Source organism: Cyphomyrmex costatus, unplaced genomic scaffold (genome assembly GCF_001594065.2).
Source record: "Cyphomyrmex costatus isolate MS0001 unplaced genomic scaffold, Ccosl1.0 scaffold330, whole genome shotgun sequence".
In the NCBI taxonomy this organism is placed as follows: Eukaryota; Metazoa; Arthropoda; class Insecta; order Hymenoptera; family Formicidae; genus Cyphomyrmex; species Cyphomyrmex costatus.
In genome coordinates, this window is record NW_017277451.1 from 1,596,968 (window position 1) to 1,618,621 (window position 21,654).

Below are 21,654 nucleotides of genomic sequence, written 5' to 3' on the forward strand. Positions count from 1 at the left end.
TTTTTACAATACAAAATACTTAAATTGTATTTGCGTCTGTAATTACTTGGTAAAGTACATATAATATTCAAGATTTGCAATGCTGATTGTTCTCCAATAAGGTGTAAAATATATCGGTATTACCAACTTTTCTATTGGTGTTATCAATTTTGTAGCCATGCTTATTTTATAATAAAATCGTGTCAATTCTAAAAGATTTCTGACTTAAGTCCACAAATTAAAATATTAAATTTATTATAGATATGCTAAATACTTGTAAAAATAAGAATGCGAAAGTCTATACCTAATGCACTCTAGTGTTATATTATGAAACTAAACTTCAAAGTACTTTATACGTATAATACATGCACACACAATGTAACCAAGTCAGCGTGTCCTAGCTGAAAAACAGCTACTATAAGCAAATAGTTCAAAGAGAATTAATCTTTAATGCACACTATAATTTTCAAGTATTTTACAATACAAAATAGGTCGTTCGTTCTGACGTTAATTTTTATAAATTTATCATATTTATATAAATACATATATAAAAATTATTAAGTAATTCTTACATATAACTTGAACGTTTTTAGAAAAAATGTAAATTTGTGTATTTGTATATAGTAAAATAAAAAAAAATAGGAAAGATAGAGATTAATTATATTTAACCCCAGGTGTTTCTAGATTTTAGAAAATAAATGCGCAGGACTGACCCAATTTTGTGTATTAAGGGTTAATTATTCTAGTTAGGCGAGATTTAGTCTGGAAAATTCAAATAGATGCTGAGCCTTCCAGAACATGACATGCGAATGTGTTGGGGCGCGAGATTACAGGGATGACGTTAATGTAATGGCGTTACATTACGCGCTGCCGTCCTTTCGTCGTCGCGCGATTTCGTATACGGAAAGCGCGCGATTAGAATTCGTCGCATGGTGCGCGCGATATCATCGCGCTCGCGCACAAGAGAGACAATTAAATTAGCTACCACCATTGAAATTGAATTATTTTGAACCGGCAATGTAGAGCCGCGTGCTGCTCGGCCGACCGCATACAAAGTGGCGAGATTTCGGAGACGGCGTCGACACGTTCGATCGACGTTCGCGTTAATTAGATGGCGGATACTGCGATAATTATGTACGTGTCACGTCCCTTTAACGAGATCGAAGTCATCCTTTTCGTTCCGCACGCATCGAGGAAAATAATTTTCGCAGAAAATTATGTTGGTTTTTTATCATCCCGATCTATATGATATTGATTGAAGATATTTAAGATCAATGTGTATAATCGTTGATGAAAACGTAGTAATTAAGAACTGAATGAGTCAATACCACAGCGATGTCTAAACTGGATGGTGCTTCTAAATAATTGTGTGTGAATTTATATACTACGAATGTAATTCTTCGATTGCTCGCCGAAATTTTTTTAGACTTAAAAACGCAACACTAATAAACTACCACAGTAATATCGCGAGTTTAAATTGTCTAACAATTTAACAATTATTGATGCTGTTTACGCATCTTATATCGATCTTACTAATGCTGAATAACCTATTAAAAATTGTAAATAATTTTTCACTGCGGAAAATATTATCTCGGCCGGGAGTCGAATCCGGACGATCTCTGGCATTCCGTGTGGGCATCTAAGCCTTTAGACTGCCGAAGTGTCTTACAATTAGTAATATTCTTCGCAATAATCAGTATAAGTAACTGTAAATAATTAAGAACATATTTTGTAATACATTTTTAGAAGTATTATTATTAAATAAAATCTGATTTAATCATTACACAGAAACAACGGTTTTGTTGACGTATTTAAAAATTTAGCTAAATATAGATTCAAAAATAATTACGTTGGACTATTAAAATAATTAGGACACTCAAACGTGATAAAATACTGCAAAAAGCTTTAACAATATTCAGCAATTAGCTCGAGCATCTTACATAATTATTTTCCAATAAAATTATTTTCAGATTTATATTGAGTTGAATTTGAAATATTTTAACAAAACCGTTCTTTCCGTATATATACATAATTTAAAGTAAAAATTTTAACGTTATGATTTCTGAAATTATGAATCACTCGATAGATTCAAAATATTTAATATGTGAAAATTTTCATAGCTGCAAGATAATTATTCGTGATGGTTTTAACTGCTTTGGAAGAGGAAAAATAGATAAACGTGCTTGGACTTTTTTTCATCGACGTAGATTATTTCAACTTTTATCGCATATAGGACTTCTTTTGAGAAACAGTTTAAAAATACATCGACATTGAATAATCTCCCCGCTTGTCTGACGACCCGTGTACGAGCGAAATAAGGTTCGCGCGCCGTGTCGTCGATCTAAATTGCAAAACGGAGATTCCACCCTCCTGATCGAAAGAGTCTCCGTTCGCGTGTGAGTCCCAGCATAAAAGAGATTGAACGTGATTTATCAGGCACGGAGCGACTTTCCGCGCGCGCGAACGACGTGCCGATAAGTATTGCAATATGGCGGGCAATTTCATAATATCTCACTAACTGATCCCTATCGTGCAACCGTGTTGCGAGGCGCTCCCATCTCGTTCTTGGACAGTTCAATTACTGAGCTGGATGTTATACAACCGCCCCCCTCGTTCGCTTCCCGGAGAAAATTTTCCTCGTGCTAACTATACTGAAGAGATTCGTGAAGTAATCACCCCTTCCGTTCAATTCGTACTGAGATGTATGATACAGATATCAATAATAAACATGGGGTGTTCTTTTTAGCTTATCAATACTATCTTCCACTAGATTTTTCAAAAATTTGTAACTTATTTTTTAAAACTTGATTAAACCCACATGTTTTTATTTTTAATATTTTATATAAACTAGAGACAAACAAAATGCATTTGTTTAACATTATTAAAAATAGTTTAGTTCTTTTGTTTAACATTTTATATCCAGGGTTTCCCATGGGTCTGGAAAACCGGGAAATGTCTGGGAATCTGGAATTTTAAACTTTGCTCGTAATTCTCCTTATAATTTATTTCAAATAATTGTTATAATTTTTATTATTTTGAATAAATATTATATCTAAGGTTTATATTCGAGTACATTCAAAATTTGCGCACTTTACAAATCATTTCTTACTATTAGATGGCGCTTTTGTTCTGTTTTTTAAATGTGTAAATTAGAAATTTCTCAGAATGTTTTTTGTTCCATATAGTTTAATACGAAACTTAAATTTAATTGATTTTGTTATAATTGAGTATTGGTGTGTGGTTTCTCCTTTCTTTTTCGTTTTCTGAAAATTATAAAGTTTAAACAAAACGTATTTTGAAAGTCTACTCCTCTCATTAGTTTATAGTTGCTTAGTTTATAGTTTGTACATAATGAACATATAATTTTGTAACAAAAAAATAAAAAGAGAAAATTCAAATATAAAAAATTTATTAAATTTTTATTGTTATATATTCTCTCGCATATTATTTATATTATTATTATTTATTTATAAACATAAATAAACCATCTATATATGTGCTGCTTAAAAATTAAAAAATTATAATTTTATATATATATATAATTATTTTATATATACATGTGTATATGTGTAGATAAATATATACGATTGAATAATGATTGAATTAACCATAGATTAGCGTTAATCAAAGTTAATGAAAAAGGCCCTTAAGGAACTTTCTTTTAAAATGATGTAGCTTGCTACCAAGAAAGTTTCTTAAACTTTTTATTTATCGTATATTCCCCATCTCATACTTTTTCTTATATTTTTATAATGATAATACTTAAAGAACATTTTATGCTAAAAACTATATATAATATATTCATGTTGCATAAATATACGAAAATGCATTTTTTAAATTTTGTATGATCGAGAAATATCTGTATATACGCGCTCCGTACGTATTCGTCTCGTACCTACTGCTGTGTGAGATAATTGGTTGAAGGCAAATACATCAATACAGTATTACTACAGTTGCAACTATTAAAATAAAAATTTTAGAATATTATTAATAATAATAATATTATAGTAATAATAATAAAATAATAGCAGAATTGTGCTAATTTAATTGCATTGTATTTCCAGTATTGCAATTTCATTGTAATTCAGATACGTTGTAATTGAATTATGTAATTCAAATTTTTCAGTTAATTCAATTGCTGATTATTTTAATGATGAGTAATTGAAATACAGTGTAATTAAAATTTTATAATTGAATTAAATTAAATATTTTTTCTCTTTAATATACAGGGTGTTAGGAAATAACCGCACAATGTTTCGTGCATGGGTAGAACAGACTATACTGAGTCGAAAAGTCATGTACTATTTTGCGATTTAAGCAATAGTTAACGAGATATTAACTTTTAAAGATTGCCGAATACGCGCGTTCGCCCGGTCTACCACTGCCATCACTTAAACGCCTACAAAATACTCTGCGCGCAGGCCGCGGAAGGCTGCAGAGTGCGCCGTCAAGTCATAACGTTTGGAGACTCGCGGTAGTGAGACGTTTCAGAAATTAATATTTCGATTGCGAATATCGTGAAATGATCGAAATCTTTTTGACAATTCAATTTAGTTCGCTCTAAAGTGTGCGCGTGTACATACAAAAAAATGTTACATACAATATGACTTGTTTTAAATATACAATAAGTGTATTTTAAAAGGGTATTTGATAATTCTACCGATATCTACAATATTCGTGAATAAGATAGAGCGGACTCCAAACTGAGTCGAAAAGTTCTTTACCATTTTGTAATTTTCGCAATAGTTAACAAGATATAATTACTAAAATATTGGTTTTCAAGAATTTTTTAGTACCGTATTTTCTTATTCTGGTAAAAATAGTTGTTATATAATAAGAAAATGCAGTACTAAACAGTTGATAAAAAATTCTGAAAAAATTTCTAGAGCTCTATGAGAAAAAAATAAACAATTTTTGTCTTTTACTGTTTTTTTGTAAAGTTAATAGTACTTGAGTAAGAAAATTTTTGAAAACCAATATTTTAGTAAACAAAATTAAAACAAACTAAAGAACTCTTTTTTTATACAAAATAATAAACATAAAAATATTTTAGTAATTATAATATCTTAAGAAACGACTATATATTAGGGTGGCCCGAAAATACATAGGAAAATAAATTTTTTAGAATTTTCATGCTGCCGCCCCCCAGAATTGAAAAAGATGTAAAAAAAAGAGACCCGTTTTTTTTCTTTTTTTAATCGGTTGATATTTAATGGTGCCGCCGAGCCTCTGAAGTTTCCCATGTATTCTATACGGGGAAAAAACACATTTTCGTAGATTTGATAAAAAAAATCGTTAGAAATGTCTGTTTTTTTATGTGCAAACAATATTTCTCTTAAGAAATGTTGAAAATATGAGATCCTAACAAATATTTATTAAAAAAATTACGTTAACTATGTTTTACAGGACCGCAAAAAATGAAATACTTGCAGAAAAAGGACTTTTATATTTAAAAGTATTTCTATCAATTTTATGTTTAGTTTAAGTATTATTTAAAAATATACGTTGAGGAATAATAAACGTTTGTTACATTTCATTATTGCAATTAATTTATTACAATTCTACAATTCTAGAAATATTACACATATCACTCTATAAACTTAAGTTAAGATAGTTCTCTAGTAAATATACTTGTAAAAACATTTTTTTTAACAAAATTTCCAAATTGTTTCCTATACGTTAACGCAAACGTTATTCTGTCAACGAGTAAAATTTTAAAAACTCATAGGTATATAAAATTTAATATTGTTCTTGAATATTGCCTTCTATCGAACAATAGATTAATTAATTGATGAGAATTAATATCTGCTTTGTTTTTTTTTTTAAAAAGAGTAATTTATGATAAATGAGAAAAAATTTCGTTCAAATGAACGTTCAGAAAGTCAGGAACATATTATGAATAACTTTTTTTTTAAATATTTTATTCCATTAATATTTAACTAAATATAATATTTTATAAAATTCACACTGTATTGGATCCGCTATTGAAAAAATTTTAGAAACTGACATCAGATTCGTAATCAGTGACCCAGAAAAACCTCCCCATAACAAGTTTCAAATGAATCTGAGCAGTTTTTGAAAAATTCTTTCGCCATATTCGATCCGCCATATTGAATTTTGGAAAACTGATATCGGATTCGAAATCAGCGATCTCGAAAACTCCTGAGTAACAAGTTTAAAATAAATTCAGAAAAAAACTGCGAATTTATAGCTCAGTTATGAAAGAATAAATAAATGTAACAACAATAATTTGTTTAAACAATTATAAAATACAAGAAATCATTAGTAACAATTAATTTGTCGGTAAAAAAATAAAAATCTATGTGCGAGATTCAGCGAGAAAATTACTAGAAATACTTTTAAACATAAAAGTGCGATTTTTGCATGCGTTTTGTTCTCTGCGGCACACTGTAAAACATAGTTAACATAATTTTTTTTAATAAATAATTACCAGAATCTCATATTTTGAACATTTCTCAAGAGAAATATCCTTTGCAGATTAAAAAACCAGACATTTTCAAAAATTTTTTATCGAATCTACGAAAATGTGTTTTTTTCCCATATAGAATACATGGGAAACTTCAGAGGCTCGGCGGCACCATCAAATATTAGCCGATTAAAAAAAGAAAAAATACGGGTCTCTTTTTTTTGCATCTTTTACAATTCTGGGGGGCGGCCGCGTAAAAATTTTTTTTGGGCCACCCTACTATATATATATAAATACGAACCTAATAGATAATAAAAACTTTTTATGTCCCTTCCTACACATATTTGAAATAGTTTACTATATATTTTAGTAAAAAAGCTGCTTCTCAAATATTTTGAATCAATTTTACTCTTGGGGGTCACTTTTGACTTTGCGTCCGTCGTGCATGCGAGTATCACGACGTCCCGCTGTCCGAGGGTTAAACATAAATTTATTCGATTCTTAACATTGCAAATATTTATATTTGTTGAAAACAGATACATATATATACATATAATATATACGAGTCTTCTATAAGAGAAAGAGAGATCATATAATATAAAATACAAAATTTTGTTATTACAGAAAAATGCGCTGATCAAAAAATCTGAAAAAATTTAAAAAACACTTTGTAGATAAAGCTATGTCCAAAATTTCAAGTAATTCTTAACATATTACATTCTCTTGCCGAAGTAAAGAGAAAACCTCCTTAATTTTGCCGAAGAGTAACTTTAATTGCAAATATGATAAAATATCATTAAAAAGCATATATTTTAGAGAAATACACATTTTAAATAATAAACAATTATTATTTCTAAAACACAAAATAAACAATTATTACATGCTGTAATTTGACAGTTTCAAATGCTCACCATTCAAAAACTATTGACATCTCAATATTTCGCTATTAACATTTGTTACTCAATTTTTCATGAGGAATACAATCTAAGATTACCAAAATATTAAACATAAATCTTACAAACATTTTGTAAATAAATTATAAATATTGTCTGCTGTCTGGATTATAGACTTTTCCAAAAAACAATATTATAACAGTTTACAAAATTACGATTGTAATATGGTTACAAAAAAGTAATAGGTCAACGGTCGGTCATTCTAGAATTCTGGAAAAATATTTACATGCACAAACTTGCATACAAATTTAACCTCGAAAAGTAAATGCTGTAATGTCACCTTGTTTTCGTTTAGTGAAGATGCAGCTCTTGATTTATTATCATATGTTTTATACCATTTCATTAAAATAGTTTTAATACTTTATCTAAATTATGCAAATAATTGTGCCTTTGGGTGGGTCTGGATGGAACACCCCAAATTTTCGACACTTTACTAAAGAATTACCTTAAGTACATTAATTTTATTAATTTCTCTAAAATAATGCATGAATATTTTCTCAGATTATGCATAAAATTTCAGCAGAAAAGTAAATTTATTCATCTTATTCACTATTACTTCATCACTACTTTTTTTATAATTTAGAAGAGCGTACACCTTTCCTGAGAAAATATTTTTCAAGCGGTTCAAGTCGAGGATATAAAGATTGACTATTTTTAAATGATGTAATATCATCGATTTTTTTAACTTCTTTATCAATTGATAAATCGGCAGTTTTATCAGTTATGTTATCAGGTGAATTGTTTTCCGTTGATGTTACCGTAGAGATCACATGTATTGACAATTTACGTCGAGTTTTACTATGTACATTTTCCTAAAAAAGATATATTTTATATGACAGATGTATTAATAATATATTAATTTTTTAATTATCGAAGTTTTTTTGAAAATTATAACTTATATGAAAAAAAGTTATCGTATATTTTCTATTTCTTTTTTATGATAAAATATTTCCCTTTCAGAGTAACATTAAGTGATATATTCTATATACAGGGAGGGGCATTTAAAACAGGTCACCTGAATAACTCGCTTGTTTTTGACAATAGAAGAAAAAGTGTCAAACAAAAGTTGCTTGGTTTCGAGAGGCACATAATGTGATGTCAATAATTGTTTTTTTAGTGAAGGCGCTAAAAAGATATGAAGTTACCTCCACTTTTTTAAATGGAATTATGTAATTTTTTTTAGATAAGGTGATTCCTCTAATTATTTTGCATATAAAAGTATTAAGGTAGAGATACCAAAAAACCAATAGTTTTCGAGATATTTTACACTTTATTTTGATACATATTGACACAAAATGTTAAATAACTCGTAAACTGTTGACTTTTTGATTATCGTACCTTAATACTTTTATGAACAGAATAATGAGATAAATCAAATGGTGTAAAGAAAACACATAGTTGCGTATTTAAAAAATTATCCATTTTGTATACATATTTTTTTAAAGCAACTATGTGTTTTCTTTACACCATTTGATTTATCTCATTATTCTGTTCACAAAAGTATTAAGGTACGATAATCAAAAAGTCAACAGTTTACGAGTTATTTAACATTTTGTGTCAATATGTATAAAAATAAAGTGTAAAATATCTCGAAAACTATTGGTTTTTTGGTATCTCTACCTTAATACTTTTAGATGCAAAATAATTAGACGAATCACGTTATCTGAAAAAAATTACATAATTCCATTTAAAAAAGTGGAGGTAACCTTCATATCTCTTTAGCGCCTCCACCAAAAAGCAATTATTGACATCACGTTATGTGCCCCTCGAAACCAAGCAACTTTTCTTTGACACTTTTTCTTCTATTGTCAAAAACAAGCGAGTTATTCAGGTGACCTGTTTTAAATGCCCCTCCCTGTATAAGAGTAAATAGATTACCTTAAAGAAATTAAGTAATTGCTGCAGTGATATTGTCTTTAAGTAAGCCACTTCGATATTGACTCGATCGAAGTTATATTGTTGGTTTATAATCTCATTCCAATATATGGTACACCTTGCACTTAACCTTTTTGGGTTTCCTAAACGTGATGTAGCTAAAGTTTTCTTGTATTTTTCAAATTGCTCTTCTGTTAAGGTAGATATGTGATTCTGGAATTATTAGTAATTTAAAATTTAATAAAAATATTTGTATTATCACAAAAAATTGAGCAATATATTTAATTATAATGTATTATAAGATATTATATAATAAATATGTAAAGAAAATGTAGTTCTATGTTCATGCATTCACATACTATACAGGGTGTTACGTAAGTTTTTTCCATCGCTTTTGTGATAGAGCGGACTAAACTGAGTCCACTATATTTAAAAATTCATATCTTGTTAACCATTGCGAAAATTGCAAAGTGGTAGAGAATCTTTCGATACAGTTCAGCCCGCTCTGTCTACACAAAAGGAATGGAAAAAAAATTTACATGACATCCTGTATATTATTATACATTAAGTCGTATTCAGAACGTGTTTTCATCCATAAAAGCATGCTTTTATTTCTAAAATTCTATAGTATCCATAACGTAAACTATTTATAGCTATAGTATATTAGCGCCCTAATTTTTCTAAATATGGGCCATTATTGGGAAATTTATGTCGAATATAATAAATGTTACTTGTCCCAAACAGTCTACTTAAATTTTTGTGTTTATTTAACATAAAATGAATATATTAGAAAACAACATAAATATTATCTATAGAAAAAACAATCATGAAAAAGGTGGGTAATATTGACAGTTTGTAAAAAGAATTTTTTTTAGTACAATTAATATTTATGATATTCTCAATTACGTATTTCATTCATTTATCTTAGAATTTACATTTTAAAACATATTATTTTACTTGTTCACTTAATAAATTATGTTATTTTGGCACTAATAAATATCAATTTAATACAAAATTTTTAAATAACATAACTATTATATTAAATTAATACATGAATATGTGTTAAAAAATACGATACAAACGATTAACAAAAAATGGACTGTTTCCAACACAAATATATAATATTTTTTATCATGAAAAATATTATACTCACCAACATGTAGTCTAAAAATAAATTAATTCGTTTTTCGACATATTGTGGATGTTTATCACTTTGTACAATGATTAGCAAGCCTTGTGTTCCACTTGTTCTACGTATTTCACTAAATACTGTGTAGCCTAATTGTTCCTTCGTTCTTAAGGTATTGAAGCAAGGTTCCTCAATGATTTGTGCTAAGAGTTCTAAGAGCATATTCGACTCCGTTGATTGTAAACCAGTTTGATAATATACCATTGTACAAGAATTTTTATGTGAATTATTTTCTGCTCTGAACAGAAAGTGGCAACCTGTAAAAAAACATATATATTTTATTCCATTCAATGGCACAACATTCCAAGATGGGACAAGGTCTACCTCTTATGAGGTATCTGTAATAATAGATTTTTTCGAAATTAGGTTGTTAGTCTAATATCCAACCCCTCAGTCTGGAGGATCCTTACCATCTTCTAGTTTAATTTCACGGAATAATAACAGTTGCTTTTCTAACAAGGGTATTATGTTGGGCACTCCAGTTGTTAACTTAGACTCAATTAATTTACGTATATATGTAGCTTCTGTTTTAGTCACGTTACCATATATTAAGCATTCCACGTGCACCTTACTGAATAGCTGTGGTATAAACTTCTGTAGTCCTTCAACACTTAAATCTATATATCATAGAAATATTAATTGTATTTTGCCCCTCTTCCTCAAGATAACACGTAGTACTCCTCAACTCTATGCCGGAGCGCCACAAGCTTCAAAGTCAAACAGTCCCCCATCTACCATCACCGTCCAGGCGTCGTCATTCTTTTTCTTTGTGCCGAGGTAACCACATCATTTTTCCGTCTTACCAGAAATAAAGATGGGAAAAAGAAAATATAGAAGCGATAGTTCGGGAAGTTCTAAGGAAAATAGATTGGAAAGGAAGATGAGACGGTTGATGAAAGAATTTAAAAAATACAACGACCGTGGGAAGAGAAAAAATTTGAGTAAGTAAGGTTTTTAGGTTAAGCAAAGATTCTAGTGAAAACTTCCCGCATCTACGCCACGTAAAGTTGTTTTTTACGCAGTTTATTGTCGGCAAAATAATTGCAGGCACGCGTTGCGTGCTCGTTGTCGTGTCATAGGACAAGCCACAGGCTCTCGCCGGTGGATGAGTTTTATGCTCGGGAGATTTCGTCATAGGCGCTAACCTATTGACGAGCCACGGGCTCTTACCCGTAGGCGAGCGTTATGCTTGTGGGATTCCGTCCCGTCATAGACGGGCTACAGGCTCTTACTTGTTGGCGAGCGTTGAGCTGGCATAATTTCGTCACGTCATAGGCTCTAACCTATAGACGGGCCACAGGCTTTTACCTGTAGGCGAGTATTGTCTCAGACGAATCACATTAGAAGGCCTTAGGTGCATAATGCACATATTCTAGCAAACGATCTTATCAATTGTTAGAAGTTCGTATGTTACGAACATTTTCACATGTACCATATACATAGGCTCTCATATTTAGGTGTATACCTTAATGTATATATATGATTGGATATATATATAAATTTTTTCCTGTTTTCATATTATTAGGAAACCATGATTCGAGATCTAGAAACTCGGACTTTAGAGAGCGATCAAGTTTGGATGACGTACAAGCAGATCATTTGTCTCAGAGTTCTGAGAATCGCTATAATCATTCTCTCTCGCCAGAGGAATACTTCATTCCGGAGGTACCGGAAGTCTCTTCCGAGATAAGTTCTCTGATTGTACCAAGAGATCCTGAACCGATTAGCCACACTGTATTGGTTCAGGCGGATGTCCACGCATCTACAGAGGATCAACTGCCGCCAAAAGCAGAGGAGAAAGATTCCTCTGCTAACACGCAGAAGGTGGGTACTACTACATCTAATGAGAAAGCGGTTACAGAGGATTTGGAAGTAGAAATTTTGGAAGCTATTGGTAGTCGTGTGGCAGAGGAGAGAGTGTTAGACCCGGCCATTCCAAAAAGCGTGGCGATTCGTTTGGAGGATATTTTAAAGAAAGGGCTGCCCAAGAAGGAGAGAGAAAAGCTCATTAAAGATCACACACCCCCAAACATTTGCGTGGTGATCGACCCGCCGAAACTTAATGAAGAACTCAAAGTTTCCTTGGACGAGACAGCAGTAAAGCGGAATAATCGTATCATAGATAAGCAAAAGAAGATCACGGCTTGCCTTGCCTTATTGGGTAGCTCTATCACCGAGGTTATACAGAATAGCAAGGGCGATAACGAAGATTAGAAATTATCTCCTGTCCAGATATCGTTAGTCAAGAAACTTAGCGATGCGGCACGATTGTTGGCAGACTTGCAGAGAGACGAGTCCTTGACTCGTAGGAGTCTGATTCTCACCTCAATTAGCAGTTCTCAAAAGGAGACGTTAGAATCAGCGACAGCAGGAGAATGGCTTTTTGGTCAGAAATTAGGAGACCGACTTAAAACGGCAAAGACCATTGAAAAATCGAGCAAGGATTTAAAAGCGAAACCGAAAACCTCGGGGAAGTCAAAAAACTTCAAGGGCCCGCCTCGGCGTCAACCCTTCAAGACGATGACGTCGGGCGGATATCGGAACAGATTCTACAATCAGAATCAGTCCAGCAAGAAGATTGTAGCCAATCAGAACGCAACAACGCGCGACAACGCCCAATCACGTTCGTCGGCCCAGAACAGCCAACAGAAGAAGACTTAGTCGTAGCTGAGGTAAATAGACCAGCGGGTAGGCTAAAGTTTTTCTTAGAAAAGTGGAAAACTATAGCCTCCGAGTCCAGAATCTTGAGTTGGATTGAGGGTTACACTATTCCTTTTTCGAGGTCAGTTTTGCAGGAAAAGGTTCTTAAAAATCCTTCATGGTCCCTAGAGGAGCAAGCGGAAATTCGTGAGCATGTTGCGAAATTACTTTCAAAGGGGGTTATTAGTCGCTGCCATCCATGTAAGGACCAATTTTTGTCCGGAATTTTCTTAATCCCCAAGCCAGACTGATCGAGCAGGTCAGGTTAATTCTTATCCTTAAGGAGTTAAATGATTTTATTGAGACGGATCATTTTAAAATGGAAGACATCAGGACAGCGTGCAATCTGCTTAGTCCTAATGTTTTCATGAGTAAGCTGGATCTCAAAGATGCTTACTACTTGGTCTCCGTTGAGCAAAGTTGCAGGAAATTTTTAAGATTTTCAGTTAAAGGAGTTTTTTATGAATTGAATTGCTTACCCTTTGGCTTAAATACGACTCTTTACGTTTTCACAAAGCTCATGAAACCAGTAGTTTGTTATTTACGTAATTTAGGATATCTTTCAGTCATTTATCTGGAAGATTTATTACTTTTTGGTAATTCTCAGGCTGAATGCTTAGATAATATAAAGGTTTCGGTAGAGTTATTAGAAAGCTTGGGTTTTATAATTAATGAGCAGAAGAGTTGCAAGATTCCGTCACAGAGGTGTACATTTCTTGGATTTGTTCTGAACTCTCATTCAATGACATTAGAGTTACTAAAGGAAAAGAGAGAAAGGATTCAGGGCCAAGTAAGGAAGTTCAAGAAGTTAAGAAAATGTAAAATTAAAGACTTCGCACGCCTAATAGGTTTATTAGTATCTTGCTGCCCGGCTATTTAATATGGTTGGGCACACATTAAGATTTTCGAGAGGAAAAAATATTTAGCCTTAATAGAAGCCAAGGGTAACTATGAATCAGTTATGCGTTTGAATCAGAACTTACAGGAAGATCTGTTATGGTGGGAACAGAACATTTTGGATAGAGTTTCGAGTATCGCGAGTCGCGAGTACAAACTAACTATTTTTTCTGACGCCTCTCGTTCCGGTTGGGGGGTAGCGTGCGGTGACGATAGAACACATGGTTTTTGGGACAATAAGGATAAGTTACTTCACATTAATCGTTTGGAACTTCTTGCAGCCTTTTTTGGTCTCAAGTGTTTCGCTTCCGAACTCAGAAATGGTAATATCCTTTTAAGGATCGATAACACCGCGGCCATCTCGTACATAAACCGCATGGGTGGTGTGAGATTCAAAGAACTCAGTAGCCTGGCTAAGTCCATCTGGAAATGATGCGAAGAACGTGGTTTATTCATTTTCGCATCATATATTTCGTCCAAAGATAATGCGGAGGCAGATTTTGAATCAAGGAGGTTAAGAAGCGAAACGGAGTTCCAACTATCAAAAAGAGCTTTTTGTGAAATTCTGAAGAAATGGGGTCATCCGGATATAGACTTATTTGCATCTAGAGTTAATGCAAAATGTAGAGATTATGTCTCCTGGATAAGAGATCCTGGCGCAATAGCTCCGGACGCTTTTACCTTGGATTGGAGTGAGTTCTTTTTTTATGCGTTTCCACCTTTTATATTAGTCACTAAAGTTCTTCAAAAGATCAGAACGGATGATGCGGAAGGTATAGTAGTGGTACCACTGTGGCCGGCGCAGCCGTGGTTTCCCTTATTCCTCTCAATGCTGGAATCGGATCCGTTAGTTTTTAAACCTAACAAAAATATTTTACTTTCTTTGGACAGGGAGCCGCACCCTCTGTGGAGAAAACTTACCCTGATGGTAGGGAAATTATCAGGGAAGCATTTCTAACAAAGGGAATCCCAGAAGAAGCCATGAAGATCTCTATGGCTTCCATAAGCGAATCGTCGCTTAAACAATATGATTGTTCCCTGAAAAAATGGTGGTCCTTTTGTGTGACTAACAAGTTGTCCTGGTATGGAGCGGAGATGCCAGATATTATTAGATTTTTGTCCGAAGAGTTTGAAAAGGGTGCGTCATATGGCTCTCTTAATTGCATTCGATCAGCGATCTCCCTTATCTGAGGGCCGGAAATTGGGAGAGATGAAAGTGTCAAGAGGTTCTTCAGAGGCTTAGCTAGGTTGAGACCATCAGAACCGAAGTACGACTCCACTTGGGATCCAAAGATTGTTTTAGAATTTTTTAAAGATTTGGCGAATGATGATTTACTCTTAGATAGACTCAGTAAAAAGTTAGTTACATTGCTAGCCTTAGTAACTGGTCAAAGGATCCAAACCTTATTATTAATAGATATTAGGAACATTGTCATTAAAGAGGATTTGATCGAAATTAAGATTCCGGATAGAGTTAAGACTTCTAGACCAGGGTCAAAGCAACCATTAATAGTCTTACCCTTCTATAAGGAGGATCCGAATATTTGCCCAGCTAGGACTCTTCAGTTGTATCTTAAGAGAACCCAAGATCTTAGGGGCAAGGCGAACGCCTTGTTCATTTCATTCAAGAAGCCATTCAAAAGAGTTCGGCTCAGACCTTAAGCAGATGGCTAAAGGACATGTTACACAAAAGTGGCATTAAAACGGAGATTTTCTCAGCGCATAGCACGAGGCATGCATCTACATCCGCTGCTAAAAGGAAGGGCGTTACATGGATATTATTCGGAAATCGGCAGGTTGGACAAAAGATTCATCCACGTTCGCTAGATTTTACGATAGGCCTATCATTCAAGACTCAAGGTCATTCGGACAGGCTATTCTAGAGGTTTAAATTAAGGGTATTATACTGTATCGTAAAAAAGGATTGTGCAAATTTATTTTTTCCAATTAAATACGATATAAGGCCCGAAAGTTCTATTTATATTTGGGTAGCCGCATCCATCTTTCAACATCTACGTGTTATCTTGAGGAAGAGACGCAAAATACAATTTAATGATTAAACGAACTTACCTGTAAATGAAGTTCTATCATAATTGTATGAAGCGCCTCTTCCGAAAGATAAGGTCCCTCCCTTTGCCCATGTCCGATATCGTCGGACCCCGAGAGTGTGAATTGGGTCTTGGCTGCGGCTGGACTTTGAATAGAATGACGACGCCTGAACGGTGATGGTAGATGGGGGACTGTTTGACTTTGAAGCTTGTGGCGCCCCGGCATAGAGTTGATGAGTACTACGTGTTATCTTTCGGAAGAGGCGCTTCATACAATTATGATAGAACTTCACTTACAGGTAAGTTCGTTTAATCATTAAATTATATGTCATTAATATGTGCTGTAATTATCCTAAAAACTAAAAGAAACGTGTGTGTGTGTGTGTGTGTGTGTGTGTGTGTATGTGTGTGTGTGTGTGAGAGAGAGAGAGACAGAGAGAAAATAATGTTTTCAAAAAATATAAGTTCTCTTTTATGCTTACAGGCAGTAGCTTCTAGTAATTCTTCCTCAAAACAAGATTGCTCTACTAATAGAGTTGCAAGATAATCAACAGCTTGTTGATAAGGCTGTTCAGTAGCAAAGTTTTTCAAGTCCCTAATAAACTATAGTAATTCTACATAAATATGCTGCTTAATAAAATTAAAAATATTGATTGTATTTATTATACATACTTCTTCCTTTAGGATTTCAAATCTCTTTGGATCAACCTTAAAATTTATCATTCGATCCATGAGTTTTTCTAATAACACATGTTGTTTATTGTCATAACCACTTATAAAGAGCTATAAAAAGAATTGATCTTTCTTTAAATTACGAATGTATTTTTATAAAACAGTTGACACACATTATTACATAGGAATAAAATTGAGCATCTGACGAATAATTAAAAATAAGAAGTAAACAATTTCTGAATAAGCAATATTTTATGTATATGGGTAATTCTTTTACAAACCGAACGGATAATTAATCGGCACCTCTTCGATTTGACTGAAACTTTTTTTACGGATTCTATGTCGAAAAAAAAGAGATACGTGTCCGAGGAATTTTGTTTTATTTGCATATTTTCGATAATGCAAGTGATCGAACATTTGAGAATGGCAAGTTTTTTGGCTTGGAGACTCATTTTCATAAATTCATAGGTCCGAATCTTTAAGAGCTACAAAATTTTCACCAATTGCACTTTTGTAGCTGAAGGACTGAACTGTAAGAAAAATTTTTTTTTAACAAAAAATAGTAACAAATTTATATTGTTATTAACAATTTAATTGTTTAAATCGATTTTTAACAAACGCCCCCAAAACGAATCAAGTTTTTAGTATTTTTATCGCATTCTCCGTCAAATTTTACGTCAAAAACATGTTTTCAAAATATGGTACCTTTTCAATTATTATTGTTAAAATATTAATTTATATAGCGCGGAACGGCCCAAAAAACGATTTTTTGCTAATAAAACGAAATCTGTAACTCGTATCAAAAAAAGTTAAATGTAAAAGTTGTAGATAATTGACAGATCTACAACTTTTATCGAAAATTTTTTTTGACATAACCTCAAAATTTTAAATTAAATTGCAAAAAATTTTAAAAATCAGCTTTGTAACAATTATTTCTTGACAATTTGCATAAAAAAAAGTTTATGGGTAATTAATTTCGAATCGAATCTCCTGACATGTTAGAAAACCAATCTTGATTGAAAAAAAAATTATTATCAAGCTTTGAAAAAAAAAATCTATCCAGTGCGTCATGTAATATCGCCCTGTTGGTTGTATTAGCCACCACTGCCATGAAAGACTTTGATAAATAATAATAGATGATAAAAAAATATTTTAGTACATTAAAAAAATCACGTAATAAAAAATAAAGTAATACTTCTTAATATTTAATATGTACTTTATTGGAATAACCACATTAATTTAACATTTAATTTAACATTTTTTGCAATTTAATTTAAAATTTTGAGGTTATGTCAAAAAAAATTTTCGATAAAAGTTGTAGATCTGTCAATTATCTACAACTTTTACATTTAACTTTTTTTGATACGAGTTACAGATTTCGTTTTATTAGCAAAAAATCGTTTTTTGGGCCGTTCCGCGCTATATAAATTAATATTTTAACAATAATAATTGAAAAGGTACCATATTTTAAAAACATGTTTTTGACGTAAAATTTGACGGAGAATGCGATAAAAATACTAAAAACTTGATTCGTTTTGGGGGCGTTTGTTAAAAATCGATTTAAACAATTAAATTGTTAATAACAATATAAATTTGTTACTATTTTTTGTTAAAAAAAAATTTTTCTTACAGTTCAGTCCTTCAGCTACAAAAGTGCAATTGGTGAAAATTTTGTAGCTCTTAAAGATTCGGACCTATGAATTTATGAAGATGAGTCTCCAAGCCAAAAAACTTGCCATTCTCAAATGTTCGATCACTTGCATTATCGAAAATATGCAAATAAAACAAAATTCCTCGGACACGTATCTCTTTTTTTTCGACATAGGATCCGTAAAAAAAGTTTCAGTCAAATCGAAGAGGTGCCGATTAATTTTCATCAAAATCCGTTCGGTTTGTAAAAGAATTACCCATATGCGTGAAATAATGTTTGTTTTAGACGTTACTAATAATAACAAATTGAACAATAATTTATTCAAATAAACATTCAAATTTATTTAAATAATATACATTATATTTTATTACTTATTATATGATGTATACTCACTGTTATTCCATATTCAGAATTAAAAATTTCCCATTGTAAACCAGCTAAATCAGCAGCATATGTATATTCGGTAAGAGAATCACAAAACAGATTAATAAACATGTGAGTTAAATTGTAACTAAGGAGATCCAGAAAGGTAAATGGGCTATAAATTAGAAAAAAAACAAACATTATATATAATCCCGGAAAAATATTTCTTTGTTATAAAAGATTATATTTAATTCTCATCTTTAAATAACAATATTTTAAGAATCATAATTGCAAAATTAAATTTATTTTTTTAAAATATGTAATTTCAGTAATAACCAACTTATTAATATTATTTTCTATGCACATTAATATCTAATCTTATCATAATGTTAATTAATAATTAAAATTGTTTAAGTTGTCAGAATATTTCAAAATTTCATTTAAAAATATTTTGGTACTACACAATATTACATTCGGTATTAAGCCTGATCTACAATTGCATAAACGTAGTTGGAAGTGATCGTAGTTGTAAGAATCTTCCAATCACAGTTGAATGTTCTGCTCGTATTCAACTGTAATTGGTCAATTTTTACAACTACATTTACGCAATTGTAGATCGGGCTTTACACAATATTACATTAATCAATTATAGCAGCAACGTATCTCATACAAATACAAGTGTAATCTTCTTACGAACTCTCTTATTTTCCAAAAACAAAAAATATGGATCAGTGGATCAGGCTATTGAGAGTCAAACGTGGTTCTTATTACGTAATTTCAAAGATGTATAGAGATTATGTATGCTGAAGATGACTCCAAAGTGAGTCGAAACATTTAAGATTTTTATGAATAAATAGACAATTACGTAATAAGAACCACGTTTGACTCTCAACAGCCTGATCTACTGATCCATATTTTGTATCTCATACAATCACTTAATACATACCTGACAAAACAAAAAATCATTTTTGCTCTAGGCACAAGAAATTCATCATCTTTTTTATACCAAAGTCTAACAAATGATGTGTCCTCCAAAATAATAGGAAACTTTTCTATCTGTAAAATTTATACCTGTTAATATATGCGATGACATGCAAACATATGCATATACATAAGATCAAATACAGTAGGACAAAAGACAATTTCATTTGCAAAAACAAGTCAAAGTCAAAATTATTGCATTGCACTTTTTTATTTGTATTACAATCTCTTAGCTTTCTGTTGTGCAAACTTACCAATCTTTAAACCTCAGCATATATTTTTGTAAAGTTATAATAATACAGAAATATACATTCACAAACACTTTTTACACATAATTACTATCACTACATAAAAACTATATACATGTATAAATATACATGTATAAAGAAGACAGAATTTTTTTAAGCTATTCTAACATTTAATTAAATTCTATTTCATATCAAACTTTACGGTATAGTTCACGCTCCATCGATATTTTGCTTTGAATATCACAATGTGATCAAGAATTAATATTATAAAAAAATGATAATTTTAATTACATTAGTTTCTGGCTTGATATCAAATGTAGTTGCTATAAATTTATTCTTGGGAGGCAATTTCAAGTCATCGTTAAAGGCAGCGGAGCTCCACATTTCCATTGTTTTCTTGGATATTTTCATTTTCTTATATTTAGTACCATACCACCTTTCAGTTTCATCCGCTATATCTTCATATGCTTTTGCAACCACGTGAATCCTAACATTTTGCGGTGTTAAATATGTCATTATTTCTTCAATCAAGTCCGGTCGCCATTCAGAATAAATATATTCCGCCCACAAAATTTCGTTCACGGGAAATTGTTGCAACGCTTGAACCGTAAATTTCACATAATTACAAGGAGAAAACTTCTCCTCAAAACGAAAGTTCATATTCGCAATATCTCTATATTCCTGCAAATGTACAAAATACATGTTATTTTATATTTAATATACGATATTGAAGCACAAAATGTCTGGTAAATTATGATAGCATAATTTTCTGAACAGTCTACATAAAATTATAATTTATTTCGTCAATTACATCATAGATCCATTTGATTGGTCCTTTCAACTTAAGCATATTAATATACTGAAATACCCGTAGAACAACATCTTCGATATGCTTAATACCTTCTTCGGTTAAATCAATACTAATAATTAAAATACTGAAGCCTCTGGCTTCAAGACGTTTTCCGGATACTAGGGAGTTACACCATCCCTTGGAATTCAAAGCCGATAATAATGAGCCTTTTCCTTCATGTTCAAGTAAATGAGAAACATAATGCTCCGGCTATATTAACAAATAGCAATAAATGTAAAAAAATATGTATGTATACACATACGCGCGCACATGCACACGCATACGGTGTCTCAAATAGCTGCAAAACATTTCATGCACAGATAGAGCGGACTAAACTAAATAAAAAAATCCTGTATCATTTAAAAATTTTTGCAACAATTAATAAGATATTAATTTTTGAAGATAGCTAAATATGACTCTAACATTGCACACGTAAGACAATATTAAGATTTCCTTGAAGGGTGTTTATAATCTTAAACATGTTTCTTGAAAAACTCTCTAAGATACCTTAAAATTGTTGTATGCATCGCTTATATAGACATTGTACTTAAAAATTATAAAATGGTAGAAGACTTTTTTTTATTCAATTTAGTCTGTTTTATTTACACAAAAGCAGTTTGTCGAAATTTATCGAACACCATATATATGTATATAATGTATTTATGTATGTATGTCCGTACGTATGTACATACATACGTACGTACTACGTGTGTGCATCCGAGCACACGTGTATGAGCATATGTACATATATAAAACAGGATTCATCAAAAAATAAATTTTTTTAACATTGAAACAAAGCTATAATATTTCCCATAATTTAG

General features: G+C 31.7%; 1 protein-coding gene across 1 annotated transcript; it reads right to left on the minus strand.

Annotated features, from left to right (window-relative positions):
• Window positions 1-7,931: 7,931 nt before the first annotated feature.
• LOC108775920 (insulin-degrading enzyme) lies at window positions 7,932-21,043 on the minus strand (the record flags this gene model as incomplete). The annotated part of the gene is made up of 10 exons (XM_018542382.1): window positions 7,932-8,171; window positions 9,238-9,447; window positions 10,388-10,680; window positions 10,834-11,040; window positions 16,551-16,671; window positions 16,741-16,851; window positions 18,785-18,929; window positions 19,701-19,810; window positions 20,275-20,664; window positions 20,795-21,043. Coding segments are annotated over 10 exons (2,076 nt in total), but the record flags the coding sequence as incomplete, so codon positions are not given.
• Window positions 21,044-21,654: the final 611 nt, after the last annotated feature.